General features: G+C 40.5%; 1 protein-coding gene across 1 annotated transcript; it reads left to right on the forward strand.

The window, feature by feature from the left end:
* Positions 1-13820, forward strand: LOC118482613 (replication protein A 70 kDa DNA-binding subunit B-like). Its single transcript, XM_035978175.1, has 9 exons — positions 1-292; positions 374-461; positions 810-937; positions 1034-1118; positions 1193-1331; positions 10843-11054; positions 11127-11442; positions 11543-11642; positions 13603-13820. Exons 1-9 carry the CDS (start codon positions 1-3, stop codon positions 13818-13820), a joined length of 1578 nt encoding a protein of 525 aa, XP_035834068.1.
* Positions 13821-26567: the final 12747 nt, after the last annotated feature.

Here is a 26567-nt window from a genome sequence, read left to right on the forward strand (position 1 = left end):
ATGGTATTTCACTACAATGGTCAGGGTCGTAAAATTCAAGCAGGTATTAAGGCTCCATTGATACCTGTGTTTATCTCTCAACTCCATGAGGATGAGGTTGTTATTCTATCCAGATTTGGTGTTGGAGAAAACAATGATACCTACAAAGTTGTTAATCATGGTTACAAGATTAACTTTTACCGTTGTACGGTTGTTACACGTGCCAGTGGTTGGGAAGGGGTTGATTATGGATTTAACTTCATGGCACATTCAGAAATTCTTAAAGGAGAGGGAAAGAATCTGGTCACTGTTGGTAGGACTGTTTCTCATAGTCTGATATATATTTTGCTTACATTTTTGAATCTGATGACTGTTGCTATGTTTGCCATTTTAGATGTTGCTGGAATTGTTGTGTCGTGTGGAGATATGGAAGTCTTTCCGAATGAAAGAAAAAGGATGAACTTTGATCTTCAAGATGTGCAGTAAATTTTTCTATCCCACTTAAATAAATTTGTTTGTGTGTTATTATTGTATTTAATTAATGTATTGAGGATTCATTAAATGATTTTTCTTATTTATGTTTTTTATATCTGTTTATGGTTCTTTAATGATTATGTTATTATTAGCACGTTCATTGGAAATAATGTAAAGACAGATTGTTGTTTTATTATTGTCTTTAATTAATGTGGGAGTTGGACATTCATTGCATTTAATACAAAGACAGATTAAATCATTGGCATTATTTATTGTGACTGATTATTGTTCTTTTAATAGATAGTATAAATTTTAGTGGAACTTTTAATGCTGTTTTTTTTATCTGTTTGTTGTAGGGGTGAAGTAGTTCGTTGTACTTTGTGGAATGGATATGCACAACAATTTAATGATTTCTTGACGCAAAACAATCCGATTGAGAATGTCATGGCTGTCATTCAGCATGCGAAGATTAAGCTGTGGCAGGGTAATTTACATTTGACTGATTCATTTACTTTAGTGTTTGCAATGTGTTTTTTTCATTTTTAATGAATTTGTTGTATATGTATATTGTTACATGCAGGACAATATACCGTTCAGAATGATAAGTTTGGAACTCGACTGTTTCTCAATGAAGAAAATCATGAGGTTAATGAACTTCGTAGGAGGTACTATTACTGAATTATATTTCTTATTTTTCTTAATACGAGTGTGAGTATTAACACGAATGTTGTTTTCATAGGCTTTTAGTGAAACACTTTGAAGCTGGTGCTTCTTCTTCTCAAACCATTCTTTCATCTCAGAGTGTATTTCCAGTCCGTCAAGAATTTCTAATTGATACTCCTAAGAAACATGTTGATGAAATAATTGAGATTGAAAGCGTATGAATATTTCTATATCCATTCAAAGTCATTTAATGTGACAACTCGAACTTTTGACTTTCATTTTGTATTTAATGCACGTTGACCTTGACCGTTAACTTTGACTGTGTAGTTGTTTGACTGATTGACTGGTAATCATACATGCTATGTTTTATTGAAACGTGTTATGATTGTGCACATATGTGGCTTATTGTTATAAGAATAACATGGATTATTGTAAAACACTTAGAGCGTTTCACCAACAAACATCTCAACGAATCAGAATTTTGACTCGCCAAGAACCATTCGACGAAACAGGAAACCTGTTTCGCCAGTCCTGTTTCGCCAGCCCACTCTTAACGAAACAAATCTTGTTTCGCCGGCCCATCTGATTCGCCAAAGCCCATTACGGGCCCAAATCGTCTGTATGTGTTTAAAACGTGGAACGACCTCCTGTTTCACAACTTTTAGCAAAACAAAACCCTAGAGCTTCATCTCCTCTGATTGACGGCGATCGTGTGCCCCGGAAACCCGAAACGACTTAGTTACTATTCAAGATTCTTTGTGGTTAGTGTTTAATTCCCTGCATGCTTGTTTGATTATATCATCATAAACTGTTTCTAGTACAAGTTCATTAGAATCAATGATAGACATTGTCGTGTTCATGAATGATTGACGAATGGGTAAATGGAACTTATGGTTAGTCACAGTATTCGTATGTCGGGCTTGATTGTATGGCGATCGGGAAACTGTTGTTATGTATATTATAATTCTGATTAATCTAGTGAATGAATGAGGCACCTTGTACAAATCAATGATTTGCTATAATACAAATCACGACCGAGCCGTTACACAACTGTTATTGGTAATTAGGATTCATGTTAGATGATATGTGCCTTGATGTAATCGGTATGATCAATGGTTACTGTATGATAATGATTGCATGATTTCCTATGATGATATTACGGCTGTAAATGATTAGGGTTTTCTGTTATTGCGTAACTGATTAGCGTGATTAACGTAACTGACTAATGAAGTAACAGACTTGTCAACGAAACAGGATGTTTGGCGAATTAGAAGTTGTGTTTCGCCAAAGGATGTTTGACGAATTAGAAGTGTGATTCGCCAAAGGTCCTTAACGAAATAGTATTATGATTCGTCAAAGGGTAGTTGACGAAACACATTGTGTTTCGTCAACCTGTGTTTCGCCAACCTCTGTTTCGCCAACTTGGAAAACCTGCACAGTAAACTGGTTTAATTCTGTTAAGTGTAACTGAGTTAACTAACTGATGTTAAACACTATGCATGACTTGTGTGATGTTGATTAGTGATGTGTACTACTTGGTGATCATTGACTATGCTTATACGTGAACTGTATGAATTCAAACTGATTATGAATACGTGCGTACTTTAGGACGCGATTGATTAATTACAAGCACATACTTAGCATACCGAGCAAACCCAAGGTGAGTTCACACAGCCAAGGCATGGGGTTCCCGGGTGGGAATGGGATTTGTTGGATTATTGTACATACTCAGCTGATAGAACCTAATGATATGACACAACTAGACTAGTAACATTTACTGAACTGATCTTCGCACACCTGCCAAGGGTTGGCCGCGATATTATGACTGTCTTCGCACACCTGCCTTAGGAAGGCCGCGAACTAAACTTGCTAATCTTCGCACACCTGCCTGGTAGGCCGCGATACGAACAAACCTAGTCTAGTATACATGGGATGAACATCCCCTAACATCTTCGCATACCTGCCTGGGAGGCCGCGATGGAAATACGATATATGCTATAACGAACGAACTTACTACTCACACTATACTATTACTGAACTATTAACTGTGAACTCGCTCAACTAGTTGTTGACTCTCTGCTGCATGCCTTGCAGGACCTTAGGTACTTATGGAGCTTGCACTGGGAAGGAGCAGGTCGTTGTGGAGCACAGATCATGACACTATGTTTAACGTTTCGAATAATTGAACTTATGATTTACTTTGGGTTTACATTATTATGCTTCCACTATTGATACTATGTTTGGTTTAGAACATCAATTATATTGAATTGGGTTTTACGAACTATCTTATTTATATTATGCTATGTTCAATATGATTGATGGCTTGATCCTGGTCACGTCACGCCTCCAAACGGTGGTACTCCGCGGGTGGATTTTGGGGGGTGTGACAGATTGGTATCAGAGCCATTGGTTATAGAGAACTAGGTTTTAATATGGAAAAACGTTTTTATTAAAACCAGACTATAACCAGAACAGTGCTCTCAACGATCCACAACGACGTTTCGCTCCACGTGCAAGACTCAACATCCTAGGTAATAAGGTTTATGTTTATTACCTGCTTGCTAGAACTGCTTAGAACTTTGCTCGTAGTATGCTAGATTACATTGCTTACTATACATCGTTACATGAGAACCCCTATGTGCTTACACTCTTCTGTCATCGCTCTATTCGCGAACCTGTCTAACTCATGTTGCATTTGCTATGAAGATCATGTCTGGACGAATTAACATGACTCAAGCCCAGCTAGAGGCTCTCGTTCAAGCTCAAGTTGCTGCGGCACTTGCAGCTGCTCAAGCAGGTAGTATACCCTGCAGTATAGACTCACACTAGGATCTTTAGATCCTACATTAACTCTCGTATTTAACTTTGTCCTATTCGTACACAATAGGTCAACACGCGCAGCAACATGTCTGCACTTTCAAGAACTTCATGGACTGTCGTCCAAGTACTTTCAGTGGCACCGAGGGGGCAGTGGGACTCCTCCATTGGTTTGGGAAGCTAGAGTCAGTGTTTGAAATGTGCGAATGCCCTGAGGCTCGCAGGGTCAAGTATGCCACTGGCACGTTGGAAGGGATTGCGCTCACCTGGTGGAACACGCAAGTACAGATCCTAGGGTTGGCAGCTGCTAACGCCACCCCTTGGAATGATTTCAAGGAGCTGATAAAAAGGGAATACTGCACTCGAGAAGACATCCACAAGTTGGAAGATGAGTTCTATCATTTGAAAATGGCTGGGTCAGAGATTGAAGCTTACACTAAAAGGTCGAACGAGTTGGCCGTGGTGTGTCCAACTATGGTGGACCCTCCAGTCAAGCGCATTGAGTTGTATCTCAAGGGGTTAGCGCCAGAAATTCAGAGCCATGTGACATCGGCTAATCTTGATAATACCCAGGCTATTCAGCGCCTTGCTCATCGTATTACGGATCAGGCAGTGGAACAGAACAAGCTGCCAAAACGCATCAACGCTACCACTACTGCTGTCACTACTTCTGCTACTCCCAGTGACAACAAGAGAAAATGGGAGGGGGATTCCAGCAAGGGATCCGTTTCTGTTCAGTCTCAAGCACAGCAGCGCAAGACAAATGATTACCAGAGTCCGAATCAGCAGTCATCGGGCAGTCAGGGGCAGAGTGGATATAGGGGAACTCACCTGTGGTGTAACAGGTGCAACAAACACCACAGTGGAAGGTGTCGCAGGGAACGTTGTCAAAGATGCCTCAAGCCGGGTCATGAGGCTAAGGATTGTAGAAGCTCACGGCCAGCAAATCAGAACCAGCAACTCCCACCGCCAGCTCCACAGAACCAGCAGCAGCAGCCACAGCGTGGAAACCGGGGATGTTTCCAGTGTGGGGCTGAAGGTCACTACAAACGTGATTGCCCTCAACTGAACCAGAACCAGAATCGCAACAACAACAATCAGGGCAACGGGAACAATAACAACAACAACGGGGGAAACAACAACAACAATGGCAACGAAGCTCGGGGTCGTGCTTTTGTGCTAGGTCGGGGTGACGCAGTGAATGATCCCAATGTGGTTATGGGTAAGTTTCTTCTCGACGATATTTATGTTACTGTCTTATTTGATTCGGGTGCTGATACAAGTTATATGTCCATGAAAATGAGTAAATTGTTAAAACGTACACCAACACCCCTAAACACCAAACACGTCGTAGAACTAGCCAATGGTAAAAGTGTAGAAGCCGCACACGTAATCAAGGGTTGTAGTATCGTTCTAGCTGGTCAGACTTTCTTGATTGACCTTATACCCATAGTTTTGGGTAGTTTCGACGTCGTTATCGGTATGGATTGGTTATCCCAACATCACGCAGAGATTTTATGCAAGGAAAAGATCATTCGTATTCCTCGCTCTAGTCAGGAACTTCTTGAAGTTCAAGGCGACAAGAGTGGTGCTGTGGTTGGCATCATCTCTTTCTTAAAGGCGCAGAAATGTTTACGAAAGGGGCACACTGCAATTCTGGCACTTGTCACTGACGCATCAGCAAAGGAAAAGAAGCTGGAGGATATTCCAGTTGTACGTGACTTCCCTCAGGTGTTTCCTGAAGATTTACCCGGTTTACCGCCCCATCGCCAAGTCGAATTCCAGATTGAGTTAGCTCCTGGAGCAGCACCAATAGCCCGCGCACCGTATCGTTTAGCTCCAACCGAACTGGAAGAGCTGTCGAAGCAGTTACAAGAGCTCTTGGAAAAGGGCTTTATTCGTCCAAGCTCTTCGCCTTGGGGAGCTCCAGTACTTTTTGTGAAAAAGAAGGATGGCACTTTCAGGATGTGCATCGACTACCGTGAACTGAACAAGGTGACGGTGAAGAACCGTTATCCTCTTCCACGTATAGACGACTTATTCGACCAGTTGCAGGGGTCGAGTTACTACTCCAAGATAGACTTGAGGTCAGGGTATCATCAGCTGAGAGTCCGAGATGAGGACGTCTCCAAAACCGCTTTCAGAACTCGTTACGGCCACTACGAGTTTCTTGTCACGCCATTTGGGTTAACAAATGCGCCTGCAGTCTTTATGGATCTGATGGACAGGTGTGCAAGCCGTACTTAGACAAGTTTGTGATTGTCTTCATCGACGACATTCTGATTTACTCCAAGAGTCAAGAGGAGCACGAACATCACCTACGATTGATTTTGGAACTTCTTCGAAAGGAACAACTGTACGCTAAGTTTTCAAAATGCGACTTCTGGCTTCGTGAAGTCCACTTCCTAGGCCACGTGGTGAACAGGGATGGGATTCATGTCGATCCATCCAAGGTAGATTCGATCAGAAACTGGCCTGCACCGCGTACACCAACAGAAATACGCCAATTCTTGGGTTTGGCGGGGTATTACAGGCGATTCATTAAAGACTTCTCCAAGATCGCGCAACCACTCACACTACTGACATAGAAGGGTGTCACCTACCGCTGGGGAGAGTCCCAGGAAACCGCTTTTCAGTACCTAAAGGATAGGCTTTGCAGCACACCTATTCTCTCACTGCCAGAGGGCACGGAAGACTTTGTGGTTTATTGTGACGCATCGATACAGGGGCTTGGTTGTGTATTGATGCAACGGGATAAAGTTATTGCCTACGCTTCTCGTCAACTCAAGGTTCACGAACGGAACTACACGACGCACGATTTGGAGCTGGGAGCTGTTGTTTTCGCGCTTAAGATATGGCGACACTACCTGTACGGTACCAGGTGCACAATTTACACCGATCACAGGAGTCTCGAGCATATCCTTAAGCAAAAGGATTTGAACATGCGTCAACGAAGATGGGTCGAACTACTGAACGATTACGAATGCGCCATCAAGTACCATCCAGGCAAGGCCAATGTTGTGGCTGACGCTCTCAGTCGGAAAGACACTCTACCTAGACGCGTACGAGCCTTGCAGCTCACTATTCAGTCCAGTCTTCCTGCACAGATACGAACTGCTCAGATAGAAGCTTTAAAACCCGAAAACGTCAAGGCTGAAGCCTTACGCGGCTCAAGGCAACGAATGGAACAAAAGGAAGACGGCGCCTACTATGTAACGGGGCGTATTTGGGTCCCACTTTTTGGCGGTTTACGCGAGCTGGTAATGGATGAAGCTCACAAGTCCCGCTACTCGGTACATCCAGGGTCGGATAAGATGTACCACGACATCAGAACTACATACTGGTGGCCTAGTATGAAAGCCCACATCGCTACTTACGTCGGCAAGTGTTTGACCTGTGCGAGAGTCAAGGTTGAATATCAGAAACCAGCGGGTCTACTTCAGCAACCTAAGATACCGCAATGGAAATGGGAAGAAATTTCCATGGATTTTGTTACGGGCTTACCTAGATCCCAGCGGGGGAATGATACCATATGGGTGATCGTGGATCGACTCACCAAGTCTGCACACTTTCTGGCTATAAAGGAAACGGATAAGTTCTCCACTCTCGCAGACGTCTATCTTAAAGAAGTTGTTTCGAGGCACGGGGTGCCCACCTCCATCATTTCGGATCGGGATGCACGATTCACGTCAGAGCTATGGCAAGCGATGCATGAATCTTTCGGCTCACGGTTAGACATGAGCACAGCGTATCATCCTCAGACGGATGGGCAGTCTGAGCGAACGATCCAAACTCTTGAAGACATGCTTCGGGCGTGTGTTATTGATTTCGGCAACGGCTGGGAAAAGCATCTCCCTTTGGTGGAGTTTTCATACAATAACAGTTATCACACCAGCATACAAGCCGCTCCATTCGAGGCATTGTACGGACGTAAATGCCGGTCACCTCTCTGTTGGGCAGAGGTGGGGGATAGTCAGATTACGGGTCCAGAGATTGTAGTGGACGCCACAGAAAAGATTGCACAGATACGACAACGCATGGCGGCAGCACGTGACCGTCAGAAAGCCTACGCGGATAAGCGTAGAAAGCCTTTGGAATTTCAGGTCGGGGACCAGGTTTTACTTAAAGTCTCACCCTGGAAGGGTGTGGTACGTTTTGGCAAACGGGGCAAACTAAATCCGCGATACGTCGGACCATTCGAAATCATTGAGAAAATAGGCAAAGTGGCCTACAAGTTAAACCTACCAGCTGAACTCGGTGCGGTTCACAATGTCTTTCACGTGTCGAATCTGAAGAAGTGCCTGTCAGATGAGACCCTCATAGTTCCTTTTAAGGAACTCACTATCGACGAGCGGTTGCAGTTCGTCGAGGAGCCAGTTGAAATCATGGACCGGGATGTTAAGGTCCTCAAAAACAAGAGAATCCCTCTTGTTCGAGTTCGTTGGAACTCCCGTCGTGGCCCAGAGTACACCTGGGAACGCGAAGACCAGATGACAGAAGAGTATCCCCAGTTATTCGGAACCAATACAACCACTGCTGAGGCTGAAGCTACTACCACGGAATTTCGGGACGAAATTCCAGATCAACGGGGGGAGGATGTGACACCCCAGGAAAACCAGTGAACGATGCAACCTATCTAGCTTCCTCAGTAAGTACGTACCAAATTTCGGGACGAAATTTCTTTCAAGTTGGGGATAATGTGACAACTCGAACTTTTGACTTTCATTTTGTATTTAATGCACGTTGACCTTGACCGTTAACTTTGACTGTGTAGTTGTTTGACTGATTGACTGGTAATCATACATGTTATGTTTTATTGAAACGTGTTATGATTGTGCACATATGTGGCTTATTGTTATAAGAATAACATGGATTATTGTAAAACACTTAGAGCGTTTCACCAACAAACATCTCAACGAATCAGAATTTTGACTCGCCAAGAACCATTCGACGAAACAGGAAACCTGTTTCGCCAGTCCTGTTTCGCCAGCCCACTCTTAACGAAACAAAGCTTGTTTCGCCGGCCCATCTGATTCGCCAAAGCCCATTACGGGCCCAAATCGTCTGTATGTGTTTAAAACGTGGAACGACCTCCTGTTTCACAACTTTTAGCAAAACAAAACCCTAGAGCTTCATCTCCTCTGATTGACGGCGATCGTGTGCCCCGGAAACCCGAAACGACTTAGTTACTATTCAAGATTCTTTGTGGTTAGTGTTTAATTCCCTGCATGCTTGTTTGATTATATCATCATAAACTGTTTCTAGTACAAGTTCATTAGAATCAATGATAGACATTGTCGTGTTCATGAATGATTGACGAATGGGTAAATGGAACTTATGGTTAGTCACAGTATTCGTATGTCGGGCTTGATTGTATGGCGATCGGGAAACTGTTGTTATGTATATTATAATTCTGATTAATCTAGTGAATGAATGAGGCACCTTGTACAAATCAATGATTTGCTATAATACAAATCACGACCGAGCCGTTACACAACTGTTATTGGTAATTAGGATTCATGTTAGATGATATGTGCCTTGATGTAATCGGTATGATCAATGGTTACTGTATGATAATGATTGCATGATTTCCTATGATGATATTACGGCTGTAAATGATTAGGGTTTTCTGTTATTGCGTAACTGATTAGCGTGATTAACGTAACTGACTAATGAAGTAACAGACTTGTCAACGAAACAGGATGTTTGGCGAATTAGAAGTTGTGTTTCGCCAAAGGATGTTTGACGAATTAGAAGTGTGATTCGCCAAAGGTCCTTAACGAAATAGTATTATGATTCGTCAAAGGGTAGTTGACGAAACACATTGTGTTTCGTCAACCTGTGTTTCGCCAACCTCTGTTTCGCCAACTTGGAAAACCTGCACAGTAAACTGGTTTAATTCTGTTAAGTGTAACTGAGTTAACTAACTGATGTTAAACACTATGCATGACTTGTGTGATGTTGATTAGTGATGTGTACTACTTGGTGATCATTGACTATGCTTATACGTGAACTGTATGAATTCAAACTGATTATGAATACGTGCGTACTTTAGGATGTGATTGATTAATTACAAGCACATACTTAGCATACCGAGCAAACCCAAGGTGAGTTCACACAGCCAAGGCATGGGGTTCCCGGGTGGGAATGGGATTTGTTGGATTATTGTACATACTCAGCTGATAGAACCTAATGATATGACACAACTAGACTAGTAACACTTACTGAACTGATCTTCGCACACCTGCCAAGGGTTGGCCGCGATATTATGACTGTCTTCGCACACCTGCCTTAGGAATGCCGCGAACTAAACTTGCTAATCTTCGCACACCTGCCTGGTAGGCCGCGATACGAACAAACCTAGTCTAGTATACATGGGATGAACATCCCCTAACATCTTCGCATACCTGCCTGGGAGGCCGCGATGGAAATACGATATATGCTATAACGAACGAACTTACTACTCACACTATACTATTACTGAACTATTAACTGTGAACTCGCTCAACTAGTTGTTGACTCTCTGCTGCATGCCTTGCAGGACCTTAGGTACTTATGGAGCTTGCACTGGGAAGGAGTAGGTCGTTGTGGAGCACAGATCATGACACTATGTTTAACGTTTCGAATAATTGAACTTATGATTTACTTTGGGTTTACATTATTATGCTTCCGCTATTGATACTATGTTTGGTTTAGAACATCAATTATATTGAATTGGGTTTTACGAACTATCTTATTTATATTATGCTATGTTCAATATGATTGATGGCTTGATCCTGGTCACGTCACGCCTCCAAACGGTGGTACTCCGCGGGTGGATTTTGGGGGGTGTGACATTTAATTTCCTTTACTGTTTTCTATGTTTTATAATATTAGTATGTTAATAAAGTTTTGTCTTTCATTTTATAGGTAATGTCATGTGTGGTAGTTGGAATGATCAAAATTGTTCAAGAAAACTATGGGTGGTTTTATCCGGCATGTCGAAACTGTAACAAGAAGGTGTTGACTAAAACTGAATACTTACAATATGCTAAAATCATTTCTGATGAGGTCATGAATCTGTCTCCTACTTCATTGGTTTGTCTGAAATGCGATAAAGAATGTACATCGATAACCATTAAGTAAGTTAATGTTGCTTTTTAGGTTTATTGCTTCCTATAATGTGAATGTAATTAAACTACTATTTATTACAGGTTCAAGGTACATTTGAGAGTCCAAGATGAAACCGGTAGTATCTCTTTCGTGATGTTTGATAAAGATGTAACGAAGCTCATTGGTTCAACTGCGAGTGATATAAGGGAACGCCAAGTGAAGGCCAATGATACTGAGAGTTTTCCACATGAAATATCTCGGTTGGTTGAAAAAAAGTTGGCTTTTAAAACTGAAGTTTCTGATTACAACCTTAACCATGACTATCATGTTTACACTATCCAAAAATTATGTGATGATCCGGACATACTTGCTGAGTTGGTTGCTGGTAATGGTAATGGTCTTGAGGTTGTTGATGAGGTAATAGTTTTTGGATATCTTTTATTGATGTGTTTTTGGTTTCCAGTTTTTGTAGCTTAAATAACTTAGTTGAATTTTTTTGGTAATATTTTGATAATAGGTGTTTAGTCAAGAAGGTTCAGAAATCAAAGTTGAGAGATTATCTGAGTCCTCACAGATGGCTGGTGCTGCTATTTCAAAGGTGAATATGGATTCTATGTGTCACACCCCAACCAATGGTGGAAACATCGGGATGAGACGAAGTGTGAAGATTGCTCGAGACATCATAACGCTAATAATTGCGACAAGTATTTAAATAATCCGATTTCATTTCATAAGATAAATTGTCAACATTACAAGAAATTCAAACACAACAAGTTTAACAAAATAACATGACAACATAACAAAATTGATACGACATATTAAACCCTAACGTCTATATGTGTATCTAGGCATCAACGCTACTCCTTTTCTTAGCATCATCGTCATCAACCTGTAACATGTTTAAAATAATTCAATGCAAAAGCAAAGGCGAGTATACAAGTTTGATACATACATAGCAAAAGATAAGTTTTAAACAATTCCTCATAGCAAACATGTGATTCAAGATAAACATTTAAATATGGTATGTGTCTAACATATCAAACCAAGGAAACGCAATATACTCATGACATTACCGAAGATAAAGAGGCGGGTCGTTAATCCTATAGCGCTACATATGTCACGGTTTGGCTCGTACGAAGTTAATGATAAATTCAACACATAAGATTAATCCAAGTTTAAAGTATCAAGCCATCACGTATACAAGCATGTTATAGGAATGTTCATGTGTTTAAGCAAAATGTTCATGTGTAAGTTTGTTGATAGATAAACATGTTACACCCCAAAAGTGGTAAAAGTAAAAGGGGGAAATACGAGTATACTCACTAAGTTTGCATATGCTTTCCGATTATCCAAGTGTTGACGAGCGTAAGAGACTTGGAGGATGGAACACCGAGGTTACCCTATATGGGTAAACGATGGTGCATGAGTAAACGGGAGTTCAAGAGAACGAACGAGAGTGTTTATCCTAGATGTTTAGAATATCGCGAACTCGTTATTATTTATTAGGTTAAAAATAAATAATCCTAATATTTATGTTTTGCAAAATTTGGAATTCGTATATTATATTGTCTTGATATATGTTATAAAAGAATTTATGCATTTATGCTATTAATTTAGAGATTTGGTCATAAAGAAAACGAATCAAAATAAAAATCGTTTTGAAATTTTATACGTATTGTTTCGTGGATTTTTACGAAAAACGGGCAGAGTTTCCTCTGTTTTTGGACGATCCCAACAACACATGTTGTCGATTTATTTGTAAAATTCAATAATCAACGGAACATTATATACTTATACAAGTTTTATAACGAAAACATGTATGAGTTTATACGAGTTTTATACAAGTTTCAAGACGAGTTCTTCATGAGTTTTATATAAGTTTCAAGTAACTAAACATATGTGAACAGTAATAATGAAAATATTTGCGTCGTTTAAGGCCATACCAAGTCTTGGATCGACAGTTGACCAGCTTGACCAAGTTGACTCGGTTTGACCGAGTCGAAACTGAACCGAGCTAACCCGTTGATGGAACCGAAATGAACACGAAACTGAACCAGAGCATGTCCTTAATCCAAAACAAGACCTGAACTGCTGACTGTTGTTGAACCAGAACCGAAACTGAACCAACCGAAGTTACAGTTAACCCGAGACGAACACCCGAGCCATGAAGCTGCTGAAACAACCAACCAAACATGAAATCTGACCCGAGCTAAGGTGAAACGAACAAAACGACAAAAAAAAAAACGTAACCCATACCTGAATCGAAACAAATCCGACAGAAATGGAATCGACAGACTCGTGACCGAAAACCTTACCTGAACCGGAATAACCAGCGCTGACCCGAGTCCGATCGAACTCGAATCCAATAAAGTCTGAATTTTTGAGCTAGGACTGAATCCAAACCTGAACTCGACCCGACCCGACTGAACTGAATCGTCGCCGCCTTCTCTCTCTCATGTCTCGTCTCTCTCTCTCCTCTGTTCTCGGTCGTCGCGCTGTCGAGCGCCGCCACCACCACAGTGGTGGTCGGCCGTTTAGTTGAGCAGGGGGAAAAGGGTTGAGTGCGGTGGTTCGCAGCGGAGAGACAAGGTGGCGATGTTGTGGAGGTTAGCCGGAGAAGGAGAAAGGTGAGTTGTGGTGCGGTCGGAGAAGAAGGGTGGCGCCGGTGGTCTTCATCGGAGCAGGAGGAAGAGAGAGATGTAAGGGAGATAGATGGGTGTTTGTCTAGGGTTTGTGTGGTGGCTGCAAATGTGAACGAGGGGGAAGGGGATGTTGGCTGCTTTATGTGGTTGTAGGGTTTTCATAATGTCCTAAAGAGAAAAATGGTTATATAAATAACTTAGTTAACTAACTAGGTTATTATTATTATTATTATTATTATTATTATTATAAAAAAAACAAGACTTTCATTATTAATTATTTTAATCAATCGAACAAATAAAATAAATAACCGCCTCTATAACCGACTTAAGATAAATTATTCCAACGATTAATTATTTCGTGAAAAACTTCTGGGGTTTCAAATGTTAGGATTTGAATCTTTAAAAACGGGTCGGATTTAGCGAATCTATTTTGACGGATGTTACAGTCTCCTCTACTTTAGGAGATTTCGTCCTCGAAATCTAAGATGAAGACTTTTGAAAAGATGACATCTACAGATTCAAAAGACCGAATAGATGAGGATTGATCATAATGTTTGTTTAAGGAAATTGTTTTCATAGGAATAGAGAATAGAAAGATAGTTTTAAAAGTAAGGAGGTAGGTTAGGATTCGAACGTTTAAACAGACTTGGTCACGAACGGGGTCCGTGTAAAAGACAAAAAAAAAATAACGGAGAATAATGGGATATATAAAAGTGAGCGATTGATCTAATAGACGAATACGAGTATATGAATGGCTCAAGTATCGGATAGACGAAAGTAGTGTGTTAAGAATGAGGTCTCGTCGTGGATAATCGGGTATAATGCGTTTGTGAGTTGTTTATAGTTTGAATTAGGTCCAAAAGGTCTGCAAAACACTGAATTTCTCACGGCACGTTTTACGAAAGTTTGGTAATATGGTGGAAACACTTATATATAGGAAGTACCAGCGGCGTATCCACCATGTTTTGACCATATTACGTTTGTTCCGTATTTGGTGCCATGTTACGTTCCGTGTCTTACCATACACAGTAGTACACTCTATGGTTCTCATACGCCTATCACTATAATCCCGTGTGCACCCGCGATTATATTGATCGTCGTATGATCCACATAGCTTGTACTAGATGCGTATGAATTAGGGTATACACAAATTCGAAAATGAGAGTGAATACGTATAAGAATGTCGTATATAAACATGTTTGTGTTTAAGCATGTATGGGACCCACGTAAGCAAATCCCTCGGATTCCGCTCGCGTACGGGTACGAATATATGAATCAAGTATGAATGATGAGTATGCGTATAAGTATAAGTACGAACACAAGTATGAGTAGGCATATGAGTATAAGTGTGAAAATAAAACGTATAATTATAACTATAAATACAAGTAAGTATGAATGACGATGATTTCGCGTATGACATGTATTGCATGCGACAAATTTAAGCACGTAAAATGATTGAGAAGTTTGAGTTTGTAAGACGAATGATATAAGGAAATTGTTGTGAGACATAGAACAAAACATGTGCGATGATATGTATGTATAGTTGTTTGGGTAACGCGTTGAGTTTATCGAATCAAAATAGATTGTGTTTGACTAGTAATGTAGATTTTAGTTTGTAAATGTAAGAAGAATATAAGGTATTTATTTGTTATACATAACGTATTTTGTAAGGAATGGAAATGCTACTTTTGTTTTAAAAGAAGATTTATGTAAGTTGAAGATTGTTGGTCCCCAAGGAGTCTTCTTGTCCACGTGTTTAGAAATTTGAATGACGTCTTGACCGGTGTATAAAAGTCCGTTGTAAATAATAAGTTCGTATTACTTCAAAGGATCCTTCATTAAAATATGAAATTTGAAATTCGGAAGTTCTTGTGAAAACGTTGATTCTTAAAAGAAGTTTAGCAATGAACATAGTGTTCGTTGAAAAGAGAAAATGATTTGTTAGTTTTAAAAAGAGTTTGTGGTAAAACGATTTGATAACATCTATAAGATCTTATCAATATACAAGAAGTTGGTTTGATTTATGACTGAGAATGAAAGTCTTTAGTATAACGATACAATGTGAGCGCGTTCTAGTGATTAGGTTAAATATGAAGTTCATGGGCAAGAGATCCATTGGGCCGATTAAGTTGATAGGTAGCATTTCACAAGGTTTTGAAATTTGGGTGATAAAACGTTTTAGGGCATGATTAAGAATTTTCGTGTATGCGGTTTACGTGAAATAGATGATGAGATAAAGAATACGTTCGATAAAATAATAAATTTTGAAATTCGCATAAGTAGGGATTTTGACGAATTATAAGCGACTTAGGTGTAAAATACGTTTGTGTTGTATGATGAAATCTCATTTGAAAGAAAATTTCGGTAGCGATCACCTAGGTAAGGGAATTACCCCTAACTCGTCGGTGAGGTCGATTTAAGAAAAGGAAGAGTGGAGTTAATTGTCAAGGTAAGGAATTCACTCCTATCTCGATGATATGTCCCCACTTGTCGTTACAAGGGATATGAATTTAAACCGTATGAAATCATGCATGTGTGTAAATGTATGAAAGGTCCTAGTATGATGCGTGTGTGAGGAGGAAATATCGAAAGTAAATTCGTATTTGAAAGATTGCATCGTATAAAACAAATATTAGAAACACATGTTGATCAAAATTTGGATGGTTCCAAAACGGAACTTTGACTAACTAAAGTGGTCGAAAAGTCTTTTGAATTTGAGGAGCATGCTTTGGCCTAATAGGTAAAATACTCTCGCCGACAAGTCGGTTAACGGTATTTACCCTTCCGGTTACTACATGTCCCAAATCAATCGAAATTTCGAGACTTGGCGAGATTTATGAAAAAAAAAATACCAAGGAGTGGAACTAGTCGACAAGGTGCGGGTTTCACCCCTAACTTGACGATTTCGTATCCTAAGTGTGGTTGGTACTCGTCGGGTCAAAATTTAATTTCGACATGTTGACGAGGGTCCACTAGAATTTGAAATTTGAGATTTACCATTAAGATGTGGATTTCACTCCTAGATTAATGGCGATATCTCGTGAAAAAAAAAAAGAATATGTAGATTGAGAGTGGTTCACCAAATTGTGGGTTTCACGCCTATTTTGGTGAATTCGTCTCGAGTGTTTACGGATTTAGAATAGTCGAGTAAAATGCATGAGGGAAAGAGTATGTTAAAGGAATAAACAACAAATATAAACGCACAATGAAGCATATTAAGAATAGCACATAATGAGTGGGACAATAAAACATGTATTAGCACATAATAAAGCAAGTATAGCATGTCAAGTGTTAACACATAAGCGACATATATGCTTAAAAGATCAAAAGAGAATAAATAAGAGCAAATAAGGTAGCATGCAAGTAGTTTCAAGTAAAACATAAGAATAAGGCTCTAAAACTATAGACTAGGCTAAAGCATTCCTACTTTTCCTAATTCCCTATAGTTATGGCTCTGATACCAATCTGTCACACCCCAACCAATGGCGGAAACATCGGGATGAGACGAAGTGTGAAGATTGCTCGAGACATCATAACGCTAATAATTGCGACAAGTATTTAAATAATCCGATTTCATTTCATAGGATAAATTGTCAACATTACAAGAAATTCAAATACAACAAGTTTAACAAAATAACATGACAACATAACAAAATTGATACGACATATTAAACCCTAACGTCTATATGTGTATCTAGGCATCAACGCTACTCCTTTTCTTAGCATCATCCTCATCAACCTGTAACATGTTTAAAATAATTCAATGCAAAAGCAAAGGCGAGTATACAAGTTTGATACATACATAGCAAAAGATAAGTTTTAAACAATTCCTCATAGCAAGCATGTGATTCAAGATAAACATTTAAATATGGTATGTGTCTAACATATCAAACCAAGGAAACGCAATATGCTCATGACATTACCGAAGATAAAGAGGCGGGTCGTTAATCCTATAGCGCTACATATGTCACGGTTTGGCTCGTACGAAGTTAATGATAAATTCAACACATAAGATTAATCCAAGTTTAAAGTATCAAGCCATCACGTATACAAGCATGTTATAGGAATGTTCATGTGTTTAAGCAAAATGTTCATGTGTAAGTTTGTTGATAGATAAACATGTTACACCCCAAAAGTGGTAAAAGTAAAAGGGGGAAATACGAGTATACTCACTAAGTTTGCATATGCTTTCCGATTATCCAAGTGTTGACGAGCGTAAGAGACTTGGAGGATGGAACACCGAGGTTACCCTATATGGGCAAACGATGGTGCATGAGTAAACGGGAGTTCAAGAGAACGAACGAGAGTGTTTATCCTAGATGTTTAGAATATCGCGAACTCGTTATTATTTATTAGGTTAAAAATAAATAATCCTAATATTTATGTTTTGCAAAATTTGGAATTCGTATATTATATTGTCTTGATATATGTTATAAAAGAATTTATGCATTTATGCTATTAATTTAGAGATTTGGTCATAAAGAAAACGAATCAAAATAAAAATCGTTTTGAAATTTTATACGTATTGTTTCGTGGATTTTTACGAAAAACGGGCAGAGTTTCCTCTGTTTTTGGACGATCCCAACAACACATGTTGTCGATTTATTTGTAAAATTCAATAATCAACGGAACATTGTATACTTATACAAGTTTTATAACGAAAACATGTATGAGTTTATACGAGTTTTATACAAGTTTCAAGATGAGTTCTTCATGAGTTTTATACAAGTTTCAAGTAACTAAACATATGTGAACAGTAATAATGAAAATATTTGCGTCGTTTAAGGCCATACCAAGTCTTGGATCGACAGTTGACCAGCTTGACCAAGTTGACTCGGTTTGACCGAGTCGAAACTGAACCGAGCTAACCCGTTGATGGAACCGAAATGAACACGAAACTGAACCAGAGCATGTCCTTAATCCAAAACAAGACCTGAACTGCTGACTGTTGTTGAACCAGAACCGAAACTGAACCAACCGAAGTTACAGTTAACCCGAGACGAACACCCGAGCCATGAAGCTGCTGAAACAACCAACCAAACATGAAATTTGACCCGAGCTAAGGTGAAACGAACAAAACGACAAAAAAAAAACGTAACCCGTACCTGAATCGAAACAAATCCGACAGAAATGGAATCGACAGACTCGTGACCTAAAACTAACTCAAATAAAATCAAAACCTTACCTGAACCGGAATAACCACCGCTGACCCGAGTCCGATCGAACTCGAATCCAATAAAGTCTGAATTTTTGAGCTAGGACTGAATCCAAACCTGAACTCGACCCGACCCGACTGAACTGAATCGTCGCCTCCTTCTCTCTCTCATGTCTCGTCTCTCTTGTGACAACCCTCACTAAACCAGGTTTCCGTACGACTTAATTAATAATGGATTATTGTTTAATTACTGTGCTTACTTGAATTTATGGATAGACTGCTACTTGAATGCTGATACATGTACTTACTTACATCATACTTTACTTGCTGTCACTCCATGTTTTGCTTACAGCACCTTAGTGACAACCTTGATGCACCAAAAGCACAGTAGCACAATGAACGGATAACCTATTGAACGTGCTGTTATAGTCAGCATCAGGCAGACACTGCCTCTAAGGCTTGTATGAGCCAAAAATGTTTTACTACACTAGTAGTGAGTGTAGGGATACAAGGCTTGTAGAACTGCGTCTCTAGGAATAAGTTACAATGACTGGATGTGCCTAAAACGTACATTAAGCACAAAACACAACATTTTAACGAACAATTCAGCCTCTGGCTAGCTAATAAAGTGCCAAAACATGAGAAAAATATTACTAGACACTTTCCAAAGTGTCAGGAATAAGTTGTGTCACTAGAAAGGGCATTAACGACACTTAAAAGCTTGTTAAGCGCTTTAACGGATTACTATCCAACCGAACAACCGGACTATACCCGGAACATGAAAATATTGTTAATAACATTATCTGTCTTTTTCTGAGCCAGTTAGGGTCCCTAAATACCCTAACACCCACTGTAAAGCACAACACACTACTAACTGGGTTAAGCACTTAACTAACCTAAACTAACCTAACTAGTAACCAACTAATTGGTTGGAATTGAACTAGACCCCCCCCCCCTTTAACCAACCGGCCCCAAGAAGGGGGACACCCTTTGTCCTTCTTGAGATTATTTTATTTCACATGTTCCATATCTAGTAGACATATGGACTCTTGGATAAGAAACTCATGAAATGTCTATAAGTAGTAGACATAATCCATCATTCATTTTCACTTAACAACTCACCAAAACAACTCCCTCTCTCCCTCAAGAAGCTCACGGCCAAACACCCCTAACCACCCATCAATTTTTCAAGCCTTGATCTCCACATTCCAAGTCCATTCAAGTGTTAAGGATCTCGTATTAGGAAGCTTGGTGCAAACGGAAGGCGAAGGACCTCTTCCTCTAGCTTTTATCCACCTCATTTATGCCTAGATTCTTCCCTAGCCTCGAGCTAGTAGTAAGTTGATTAAATCACCTTCTTGAACTATTTTAAGATGGTTAATATGACTTGTAACGGTTAAAACTCTTAATATTACAAGATGACACACAAAAGTCTACTAAAAACACTAATATTGATGGTTAAAAGCTTGTTTGTGTGTAAATCTTGTAGTGTTTGATTTGTGTGGTTATTTGGACCCGATCTATGTTGTGGTAGCTCGGATCATCATTTAACCCGGGTTGGTCATGATCATGGATCATGACATAAGGTTGTTTTAGAAGTAACAAGGGTTAAAGGGTGAAACTCTACCACACACGAATCATGAACTTGTGTAAAAGCGTTTTTACTTGTGAAATAGTGTTTAAAACTAGTAGATCTACGGATCTACAAGTGGTATTTTCAAAGAACCACGTATCACAGAAATCATGTTTTCTAAAAACGGATCTTACACTCACAAGTATGATTTTTAGAACACACAAGTGTGTAAACACTTGTGTAACACAAAAGTCTCGATAAAATAACAATTTGTGTAAAAATGACTAGAAGTTGTAAAGATGGATTTTCTCTAAAAACGAGGTTTTTACAAGATCAAATTACTTTATATAAAGATCCGCTAAAAATGATGAGATTTACACTATAATTTTAGAAAAACTACAAGTTCATGTGATTTATGCGATTTACATACTTGTTAACTAGTTTGTTGTGATAAAAGTTGTTTTGATCAAATAAAGAAGTTGTGAATTGTTTTGTAAAAGAAAATGATACGCTTGAAAGCGTGGCCACCTCCAGTTACAGAGGAAACTCTGGCGAAATTTTTCCAAAAACCTAACACTTAGAAATATTTTCACTATAAGTGTTAGAAATACTTTTTGACATGTTTTCGAAATATAAGTTTCGCCACGACTTTATTTACAAATATTGGAGGTGGGATTTTCACAAAATTAAACGTGATAAATATATATTTATTTAGTAAATATATTTTCTCACAACATTATTTGTCACTATTTTGTGAAGTGTATAAATATTATTTTTAGAGTAAAAATAATATTTACGAACGTTAACGAATCCAAAATAATACGAACGCTTTCACAATAAATATATAAGTTACATCGGTAATTATTATTACCACTCGATCGTTAAAACGTAACTTACGCATTATACGGAAATATTTATGAACGCGTAATTTTGTCGACGTATTATTTTTGGGGAAATTATGTGAAATGGAAATATAATATTTTTGAGAAAAATATTTATATTTTGAAGTTGGAAATAAATATATATTAAGTAAGACTTAATAATATATTTCGAACACACATGTATTAAATCCCCCATCCTTGGGAAGGAAAATAATTACCAAGTATGCACGGAATGTAAACACGAAATAGTTGTCTAACTATTTCCCAAAAACCTAAACCATAAAGCTAAGGCACGGCCGTCCGTCTAATAGAGTTAGTACATGTAGGTCGTTGCTCAGCTGCTTGATTTGGAGTATACTTGGTGGAGACGCACCGACTGTGAGTTCATGTCCCACTTTTCTCTTAACTATTTTCAGTTTTCTAAACTGCGGGGGTGAAATACATGTTACTATGTTTACGAATATTTCTTATGTGGTATGGTTAGCGTAAGGAGGGTTGTTATTTAGATCATGTGAACTGGGTAGGCGGAAACTTGAGGTCATTAATCCTCAGGGTAGGACCGAGGGGCAGGAGCGATAGATCTATTTGGGTGTAGCGAGCCCAGTCCCAGGCCCAGCATAACGGACCTCGGGATGACTTTGTACTCGGCGCATAAGTCTGCTAGGTTTGAGCCTTCCTACTTGCATTTCACACATATCAATGGCCTTGCAAACCATTGGTGATCTCTTTTTCCTTATTTGCTACATACCAGGATTTTATACTTACAAAGATTTTAACTTACTCATTACACATGAACTTGCTCAACATTTTTTTGTTGATTTTCCAACTTACATGTATTTCAGGTAATTAAGGATCTGGCATGGTATGATACGTTTTCACGCTGCGTATGAGAAATAAGGTCATCCAAGTTTAGGGGTCGTGGCTCTTGCCTGGACGAGCCACCGCTCTTAAACTACGTCTGCTTTATGTTTGTGATTCTGAGAAATGTTTTTTTTTTTATGTATTAGGTTGTAACTTCCGTTGCATGTGTCGGTACTTTAAAACAATGTTGTGGTACTTTTATTTTGAAACTTAATCAATGGATGATCTTGCATGGTTTTACTTTCATATAGCTTTGTTATGATTAAGCTATGGTATTAAGAAGTCACACCAAATTAACCACGCTTCCGCAAAGCCAAGGTGTGACAGCTTGGTATCAGAGCTCTGATCATAGCGAACTAGGATTCCTTCTCGAGTCTAGACTATGATCACTAGGGCTCTCACGAAAACATTTTTACTGCATACCACTTAAGTCCAGATCCAAAACGTTTTTACAAACACATGTTGAGCACATTTTTATTTATTTATTATTATTAGGCTCAGTCTTGGAGGCCGAGGCTCGGTCTTGGAGGCCGAGGCTCGATCTTAGAGATCGAGGTAGATGTTTATAATTTTAGGCTCAATCTTGGAGGCTGAGGCTCGGTCTTGGAGGCCGAGGCTCGATCTTAGAGATCGAGGTAGATGTCTAGCTAGGCTAGGAAGAGTAGGCTCAGTCTTGGAGGTTGAGGCTCGGTCTTGGAGGCCGAGGCTCGATCTAAGAGATCGAGGTAGATGGCTAGTTGGACTAGGGAGAATAGGCTCAGTCTTGGAGGCTGAGGCTCGGTCATGGGGACCGAGGCTCGACCTAAGAGGTCGAGGTAGATGATAGAGCAGTCTAAGAGACGGGGAGAATTTGGAATGTCAGTCTAGGAGATTGGGAGGCTAGTGGGACTAGGAGAATTATGTGATTTCTTACTTGGTGACTTATGTGATTATTTGATTGTATGATTGACTGTTGGTGCATATTTGTGCTTATGGCCTCGCCCTGCACCAGCGATTCAGACACCACTGGACCTAGACCTATAGTATCAGATGACCTAGCATCTTCAGAGCACAAGGTGCACATGTCGGACGTTTCTAGCACGGACGAGGACGACTTCCAGCCCTTCGCACTACCTGATGGTGCTGATGAACCCGCAGAAGGCCCTCTCGTTGAGTACCTACCGTTAGTGGAGATTCCTGCTCCCATACCCTTAGCTGTTTATCCTGCGTACGATTTACTTCTTGACGCCGAGGCTGATGGCGATATTGATCTGATTGATGATGATCTCCTAGAGTATGAGATCCAGGACGCGGCCCTTCTTCCTGCTGGTGATCTTCTGATGATTGCAGATGCTCCCGCTGAGGAGTCACCTGTCCACTCTACGGTCCCAGACTCCTTTGAGTCTGTGGCCTCTGCACCTTCACACACTCTGAGCGCACAGCACTTTACACATGGATCAGATCCTGACCAGGCATCCTCTGTTGCCCCTATTCCTAGTTTTGCGTTCGACCATGATGAAGTGGAGGATTCCGATCCTATTTTTCCCCCAGGGTTCGACCCCGATCAGGACATAGAGTTCATACCCATGGATCAGCCTATGGAGGATCCAGTCGACCCAGTAGACCCAGTTGATCCCATCGACCCTGAGTTTGATTTTGAGATGGCCTTTGATGATCCCGAGCCTACCGTAGCCCCGAGCCAGTAGCTGCTTCAGACCCCGTATTCGAGCATGACCCTATTCGTGCAGATGTACCCGCTGTGGATCCTTTGATTAATGATGTGCCTATCGATGACCATCCTATTGTTGCTCCACTATTGGAGGATGAGCATGCTGTTGATGCCCATGTTGATGCCCCTCACATTGCTGATATTCCTGCTGATCCTGTTATTGCCCCTTTTCCTGACCTTGTGCCTGTACAGTTCAATCATGCGCTTCTTGCGGCCTAAGTTAATTCTCGATACGCGCACACCCGAAGTGGGTGGATAGACGATGACAATAGTTACCCACCTTTGGTGTCTCCTGTGGCACTCCCTTGTGACTCCTGTTTCAGCCCCTGTTCTAGTTCCTATGGATGCACCTTTGCTTCCCACACTCACCACTGATACTCACCACACCGCTACACAACCGGAGCCTGTACTTGAGTCAGCTACTACACCATCGAGACAGCTCGATGTTGCGCCTGCTGAACCTACACCTTTACGTGGTTACGATCCTGTTTCTTTTTAGTCTGCCAGACGTTGCACCCCTTATATCTACCTGCATCGGACAGCCCCCCCTCATTTGTGGAAAGGTTCGTTTTTCCCTTGTGAAGAACGACGCCCATTGCGCCATTGTGCCTAACACTCTCCGTCAGGACGTACCCGCGCCTAGTAGAGATGCTCCAGATCGCACCATTTGCTACATTCACCACTACAACGCTCGATAAGCCAATTGGATGGTGCCTATAAACGCACTATGCTAACTATGAACCCTTACCATTTCTCACATCATGAAAAACACACACAGGATAAGTTGCTCCTGTAACATCAACTGCAAGTTAAGGATATGAGTCGCGGAACGTTGAAGCTTGAGCTGACACCTCGAAAGGCAACTTCAAATGCAAAACATTACATAACTAAAAACATGAGTTAAGGGTCTACATCACAAGGCAGCATATTGTATGAAAACTTTGGGTAAAACACCACGTCCTACACCAGCATGCCTTAATCCGCCACGTACGTCAGAATCCCTTTTATGCTCTTAAACTCTGATATTCCACCGTCCCTAGGATTTTTGATGATCGTTCCTTTTACCATTCAGCGGCAAATCAGTTGACTACTTCGAGAACATACAAGTCGCGGAGGAATTCAAGCATAGCGATAGTTACTTTTCTTTCCTCCCCCCACCTTAGTTACCGGAAATGTTGATATCTGGATAACGCAGATTGCGTTACGATTGGGTAAAGACCCCAAGATTGTGGAGATTTGTGAGGACCACATCTGACTACGCAATTTAGATATGCCAATATACTTGTTGGGCAAGGGTAGGGAGACCCGGTGGCCCTGATAATGTGATACATTTTGTAAGACAATGAAACTGTAGACGAAAAACGAGGGAAACCAATTGTCATAAAGCATGTGCTAAAACATTATGGCCAATAATTAACGAAAGCTCAGTCGCCATGTCATTGCTAAATGCGATCAGTAACTCTTATGCGCGTACTAAAATTTTGATACTACATGTTTACTTGCTATACTTTTATTTAACGAAACCCTCAAATTACGTACGAACGTTATGATTTTGATGCAATGTGCTTACCCGTATAATGAAAACCTAATCATAAGACGTGATACCAATATAATGGGAATGTGCTATGACTGAGAAACACGTGTTTGTTTGATATACTTTCGGTAAACATGATCCCAATTACTTGCTTGATGAATTGCGTGATGTGTAATATAATGACTTAAACATGTGTGATACATGTGTTCCAAACAACTATTTATGTTCCCTGAATAGAAGAGACCTAACTAACATGAACTTCTTCCTAGAAGATGTCGCATCAAGAGATCACCCGACTGACTGAGGCAGAATGGTTAGCGCACGCCTCTCGAGTCAGAGCTCGGCACGAGGTTCTTCGCAACCAACATGGCGAAGGTGCCTCAGGGAGAGACCTACCTAACGGTAATGTTTAAGTCACTTGTGACACATTACAATACGTTGGAAAGTCCCTAAAGTGCCATGCTAATACCTATTGTGATGATGAATTCTTGGATACAGGGTGTACCTACCAGTTTTTCCTAGAATGCAACCCTCCGAATTTCGGTGGCACGGGAGGTGCCATAGCATTTGTAAAATGGGCTGAGAATGTGGATGCCGTTGTGCGAATGAGTGGTTGCACGCCAGAGCAGCAAGTCCCGTACATTTCCGGATTGCTACAAGATGGAGCTCTGTTATGGTGGGACCGTAAGGTTCGAGAGTTGGACGAGGCTGTAGCTTATGCGATGTCGTGGAGCGAGCTAAAAGAAATAATGCGTAAGGAGTACTGCTCTCAGAAGGATATCCAAGGGTTGGAACTAGAGTTCTGGGAGCTACAGAAGGAAGGTCCAGATGTGGTGAAGCATGTGAAAAGGCTTTACGATTTGTCCCGAGTCATTCCGTACCTAGTGGAACCCGAGTTGAAGAGAATGGAGCAATCCATTTGGGAACTGACACCTCAAGCCTTGAGCTTGATGATGGTATCAACGCCACCATCCCCCGTGATTGCCCATGTGATAGGACTGGAACTCACTAAGGAAGCACTTAGGCTGGTGAAACTTTCGATCCTAGACGAGAAGAAGGAAACACCAGTGGAGACATCTGGAAAGAACAAAAGAAAGCTTGGTAAATTTCAGGGAGGTGATCAGGCAAAAGAAAGGAGAAGGGCCAAAAAGGGAAAGATGTACCTGGGTAATCTACCTAAGTGTGAAG

Source organism: Helianthus annuus, chromosome 10 (assembly GCF_002127325.2).
Source record: "Helianthus annuus cultivar XRQ/B chromosome 10, HanXRQr2.0-SUNRISE, whole genome shotgun sequence".
Taxonomy (NCBI): domain Eukaryota; kingdom Viridiplantae; phylum Streptophyta; class Magnoliopsida; order Asterales; family Asteraceae; genus Helianthus; species Helianthus annuus.

Coding starts and splice junctions, on each gene's coding strand:
- LOC118482613 (XM_035978175.1), top strand. CDS start 1: ATGGTATTTCACTACAATGGTCAGGGTCGTAAAATTCAAGCAGGTATT. Junction 293..373: donor AAAGAATCTGGTCACTGTTG/GTAGGACTGTTT, acceptor TTGCCATTTTAG/ATGTTGCTGGAATTGTTGTG. Junction 938..1,033: donor GAAGATTAAGCTGTGGCAGG/GTAATTTACATT, acceptor TGTTACATGCAG/GACAATATACCGTTCAGAAT.